The 5,922-nt window shown below is 48.2% G+C and overlaps 1 protein-coding gene across 1 annotated transcript in view; it reads left to right on the top strand.

The window, feature by feature from the left end:
- Nucleotides 1–3,639: 3,639 nt before the first annotated feature.
- Nucleotides 3,640–5,922, top strand: part of vwde (von Willebrand factor D and EGF domains) — a 19,657-nt gene continuing 17,374 nt past the window's right edge. Inside the window, exon 1 of the mRNA XM_076150223.1 lies at nucleotides 3,640–3,893. Within this exon, the coding sequence (XP_076006338.1) occupies nucleotides 3,818–3,893 (76 nt within the window). The 5' untranslated portion in view covers nucleotides 3,640–3,817. The remainder of the gene's footprint in view (nucleotides 3,894–5,922) is intronic.

The raw sequence follows: 5,922 nt of genomic DNA, 5'->3' as shown, positions 1-5,922 counted from the left end.
TGCACTTTTACAAACTGAGGTGTTGAAGGTAAACATCTAGGATCCAGTGTGAGGCCTCCAGCAGTGAGGAGGTGAGGGAACATGTTATAAAGTCATGTAACACGTTGAACTAAGCTGCCCCGTGTTCTTTAACTGTGTTCCATTATCATGAGTGCTTATGTAGAGGCTCTGGAGGGGCCGAGCAGGATTTGGCTCGCAGGGACGATCCTTCTTCCAGATTCCCTGCACGCTGCAATCGCTCTGGATCAGACAGCTGTTTAATGTCCGCTGTCGCAACACGAGACATTTTTACAGACTAAACCTCCCAGACAACTCAGAGAAAACAGTCTGGAGACGTCCGTCCCTCATGCCAGGAGCTTCATCGTCATGTCAGCGGGGAAATGGACAAAACCCCATTGATCAAGTGAAGAGAAGGAGCTTCTTATTGTCATGATGTTAGTTCCATCACAGGGAACAAGGAAGAACATAGAAATGGACATTTGGAACATGAATATCCCTAGAAGTGTTAGTTTGAGAGGTTCATGACTGTGGAATAAAGGAGCAGATGGAGAGTGAGGCACTGAATGAGTCTCAGCTCTGATGAAGCACAGGAAGTAAACTCTTCATGGAGCCACATGTGTGAGGAGAGGGCCCAGCAATGTGAGGCGTCATAGGTGAGATTTACAGGGACCGGACTCAAAGTGGAGCAGATCCGCTTATGTAAACACACTGACCTGTGCGTGTGTGTGTGTGTGTGTGGCGGGGGTGGGGAGACAGACAGACAGTTGTTGCGGTGGTCTTTATGTGTGTATCCACCCTGACAGCTGACTGTGGGGCACAAAGACAACAGGAAACCCGAGCCGAGGCCAAACGGCCCCTGTGAAGACGCCGACCTCTCAGCCCCTGAAAAAACACCAGCCTCCTCCTTCTGAGGCTCCTGGCTTTGACCGTTTGACCTCCAGCCTCTCGGCTCCACCTTGGAAAACTCCTCCCCATTGTATCCAGTGACATTAGAAGACACCGCACAATCAGACCACAGCCAGTATGGAAGCCTGACCAGAGGTGTCACCGTTGACCCTGGCCTCCAGAACGGCCGCCTGCACGCCACCGGATGGGCGGAGACTAATTGCATTGTTGTTGTTTGAATGCAAACTGAAAATGCAGCACAGATCAATCACCTCACAGGAGCGCTCGTCTGTGGAACGACCAAAGGAAACAGAAACAAGCTGGAAGGATGAGCACAGACTAAAGGGAACAAGAGGATGTTGGGTTCCAGAGAAGAGCTTTCATTGTGAAGCTTCTTGGAGGGAAAGATGGAAGAAAGGATTCAGACTCAATAAAGACACATCAAACATGTTTCCTTTGGGTGTGTGTGTGTGTGTGTGTGTGTGTGTGTGTGTGTGTGTGGACCCTGTTTGCTCTGCCGTGTTGTTCCAGAGACTTTGAAGTGGCGTAATGAGTTTTCCTGTCAGCAGTGGAGGTCAAGGTAATTGCGTACAGTCTGCATTCCCTGCGTCATTTAGCTGATATCACATTTCCCTGGAGAGGAAGAAGCCTCTGCGTCTCTGCGTCTCTGCGTCCCACGGGGCCACAGCTGATTAGAATGAGAGAAAATTACACAAAATGGGCTCCTGTGTGTAGATTAAACTATTAAGCAGGCAGGCAAGGTCATTATTCCCATTTGTTTACTGCCCCGCCCCCTCCTTGACTTCACTTGAAAGGAACACCAACTAATCTGTTCTTGTATAAGTGTGTGTGTGTGTGTGTGTGTGTGTGTGTGTGTGTGTGTGTGTGTGTGTGTGTTGGCTTTACACAGACTAATGTTTCCCATCCAGGAGGCCGGTTGTGACTTCATGATGAAGCAGAGCAGAGTGGGTGAGGCTCTTCACCTGATGGCTATTCCAGGCCTCCACCAGGCTGATGGTCCAGGAGATTTGCGAGGGAGGGGCTCTTCTTCTCCTCCACCTCCTCCTCCTCCTCCGCCTGACCAGGACAGCCAGGCACCTTGGGCCGACGCAGGGGAGCAGCCGAGCGACGAGCCACACAGCTGTCCGCCTCAGGTCGCTTCAGATCTGCAGAAATGATCGACCAGCAGCAGAGCAAAGTGTGCCGTTCATCACACAACATCACTTTATCTGCAGTAATGAAACATTCAGTGTGTTTGAGACGAGTCCTGCACAATGAATGGACCTCTGGAGGGTTAGACCTAAAAGTGACTCCATGTCAGCTCCACCAGTGGACTCCTGCACTCTGCTGAAATCACTACACACACACACACGCACACCCACACACCCACCCACACACACACACACACACACACACACTTCAAAGTGAGGAAACATCACAATAACTCAATGTTCCTCAATTATGACCCATCATCCTGATTCATATTCCATTACTTGTCTCCTAAGTCCTCTGTGTTCCTGTCCTCTCTCTCTCTCTCGCTCTCTCTCTCTCTCTCTCTCTCTCTCTCTCCTTCTCTCAGCGCTGCAGATTGAGCCATCGCCTCCTCAGCTTCACATTGTAAAGCGATCAAACTGGTGTCCTGGCTCTGATGCCAGTGGAACAGGATAAGCTGCACGGCGCTGCTAAAGCGTGAGAATGGAAATGAGCTCTTTGGAAAAGGAGGTGAATGTGATATTTGGCTTATCCCAAAAATCCCCCTCACTGGCTGAGTCTGTTTCCCTGAGAGCTGCAGCATGTGGCCCATCTGGTTTAGAGCTTTGGACAGTGGCTGATGAAAGATCTCCGCCTGGCCTGTGGTGAACCTTCAGGACTTTATTTCTGTTTAGAAATGTTTACAATTGTATATAGAGAACGTTAGAGTGTTACATGTGCTGGTGTACATGGCAGTGATGTCATAGGTTGAAGCCCACATTCAATGCTTTTCCAAGAGAAGCAGACAGGAAGCAGAAACCTCAGCAGGATGAAGTTTAGGTGCTTCATGCTTTACTTTGACTCGTCTCCTTATAGCGGTTTATAAAAATTTGACACCAGTCCAAGTTTATTTGTAGTCCCAGTGTCACACACACATCTCACAGAGCTTTACAGGCTTGCTCATCATAGGTTCTCATCCCAGCCCAAAGGGAACATATCAGGTTAGAAACATGGCAGGAACTCTGGAGGCAAAGTGGACTGAACTGTGTTATTGTTGGCTGATTGTTTAATTTCCTGTTACCTGTAAAGACACAATCCCAGTTTTCCACCTTCATTCTGTCCCTCAGCCTCTCCAGGCTCCGGCTGCAGGACAAGATGAGAAGGTCACTGTGTCATTTAGACTGATCAGACTTTAAATTTAAAGGTTATTTATCAAGCAGATTGATCTCTGTGTGTGTGTGTGTGTGTGTGTGTGTGTGTGTGTGTGTGTAAACTGTCACACTTGGTTTTGTAAGTGTTGGAAGTCTCTACCGTTCTAATCAGAGACATGAAGGTCCCATAAAGCCACGGATGAAGCTTTTATTCCCCGGACATGTTGTCTCTCAGCCCGGGCCTGGCGGTCTGAGTCTCATCCGGGCCTCGGTCCGTCATCTGCACATTCCAGCTGAGCCTGTGCAGCGTCGTGGTGCGTTCAGGTCACGGTGAGGTACCGCTGGATGCTCCTCCTAATGCTGTGTGATGCTGCAGCCTGCAGGAGTGTGTGGTCAGCCGCTGCAGATCAGCCGGCAGCTCCTCCGGTGCGACACATCCACTAACTTATGACCGAGGAACCGCGCAGCGCATCCGGATTCTCCTCCCGTTTGGACTCGCTGTGGTTCGGGGAAGAAAAAAGCGCAAGAGAGAGGAGAAGAAGTTTTGGCTCCGTTTGGTGAGACGTTCACGCACCGATCGCTGCAGGACGATGAGAGCGGAACTAGTTTGCAAACTTCTGCGGTGCGTTGCGTTTCTGCTTCCCAATGCGGTGTTTGCTCAGACAGGTAAGAGCCGAAACACCCGAGTCGAGTTTAGAGAGTGTTTTAGTCGCTGTTTAACGTGTTTATCTGGAAGAAGAAGAAGAAGAAGAAGAAGAAGCGCTTTTCTGACAGCGTGACGGTTTAGTTTTCTTCTTCTGCAGAAATAGAACATTTGCATAAAACAAAACAATAAACTACATTGAAAAAGTAGAGTTGAGCATGTAAATAGCTCCAAGTCTTCAGATTCCCCTGCCAGCTTTTGTCCATTCGTCCCTGGAGCCTGAGACCTTTCATCCATCATGTAGCTGTCATCCAGGGGCGCGCATACCTCCAAGTCTCACGCTCACTAATCTATAGTGCTGTCATGGAGAACAGGGACGGAGCCTCTTCACCCACACACACACACACACACACACACACACACACAGGGGGGCACAAGGTGGGACCAGACACACACATGGCCACCAGTGCCGCCCCCTCTGACACACAGACAGGATGCGGACTCTAGAGACTTCCTGTCCAGGCCCGAGCGAGTGAAGTGACCATGTGGTGGACGCTCCTGTCGTCTCCTGCCCATCACCTCTCACTTGACCCCTCGGCTCTCGTTCTTTCTGAGCCTCAGGCCGGATCGGAGCTGCTCACGCTTCCGTTTCATCTTTTTTCATTGCTCTCACTTTTATGGGATGACTGGTGTCGCGACCTCTGTGGTCACGCATCATAAACTCCCTTTGACCTCTGTAGTCACCTGTCTTCACTTCTGGGTTCCCTGATTTCCTGTCTCCTTTACACATGTGGGGCGCCGCATCCTGTCACTGACAAATCACACACACACCAATGTGGCTGACTGACTACAACTACAACCAACCACTCAATGTGTGTGTGTGTGTGTGTGTGTGTGAGGCTGATTTATGGTGCAAACGAGTCACTGATGTGGTTTGAGAGTCTGCACTGTAAGAGTGAAGATCAAAACCCCGGATCATCTCTTGTGGATCTCTAACTTCCTGTTGTCTTCTCAAATCAGTTTGCTGCTTTGGAATTCACACAATCTCTCTCTCGTTTCATCTTTTTTCTTATGGGTTCTCAAAGGTTCTATTCTCTGGAACAAGTGAACCCCAAATCTTTCTAAAATGTTCCAATTCTAACCCAAAAGGGCATATTTTCCCAAATATCGAGACGGATTCCTCCTCAGGGATCAATAAGCTGTAAACTTGAAGAACAAACTCCTCTCATCTCCTCTCATCTCCTCTCATCTCCTCATCATAGATTGGTTCAATTGGAGGTTTTGGGAGCCCAGTGGACACAAGAGGGAACCTGACTTCCTCTCAGTCACAATCTGTAAACTGTTTAAGTTCAATGCAACAAACTTCCTTGTAGTTCTTCTGTAGCTTTAAGTATCAGTTTGTTACTCTCCATCTTGACCCGGTCCATGTTTTCCCTCATGTGGCATGGCAGGGCTACGTGAGGGATCGTCTCCATGTTTTCACACCAACACCTCACCAGCGGATTGCCGATTAGCTTCAGGGTGAATGAGCTGGTGACACTTTGCACTGCCTGACTCTGTCTGAGACTCACTGATGATGGAGCAACTCTTCATCATACCGGACCTTGACAGATGGTGACACTTCTCCTGAGGGCCTGATTGATGAGTTTCAAGTTTGATTGATCAGAGGAGCTCAACATTAACCTTGATGTCTTTGATCACTGGATGTGGAAAAAAAACAAATAGATTATTTCACTTTCACTCCTCTTTTATTTTGAAAGTATTGTCGCTCAGTTTCCATCCTGTCAACCTTCAATCCCTTCATACTTGTGTGTTATTCTACTGTTGCTGTTCTACTGTTGAGCTCCTTTATGATCTCATTCTGTCCTATTGTTGGTTTTGTTCTGTAACAAGCCAACTTCATCTCCCAATACATTCACATAATAATAATAATAATAATAATAATAATAATATAAAACCCTCTTATCCTTTAAGGCTTTTATCCATGAATATGTTGACGCCGTCCGCCTGCTCTCTTATTCAGCTTCCAAGTGTTATCAGAGTGGTTTCTCT

The sequence above is a fragment of the Genypterus blacodes genome, unplaced genomic scaffold (assembly GCF_046128005.1).
Source record: "Genypterus blacodes isolate CSIRO-AG114 ecotype Tasmania unplaced genomic scaffold, CSIRO-AGI_Gbla_v1 ptg000052l_1, whole genome shotgun sequence".
NCBI classification, from domain to species: domain Eukaryota; kingdom Metazoa; phylum Chordata; class Actinopteri; order Ophidiiformes; family Ophidiidae; genus Genypterus; species Genypterus blacodes.
This window is presented reverse-complemented; position numbering and strand designations above follow the sequence as displayed.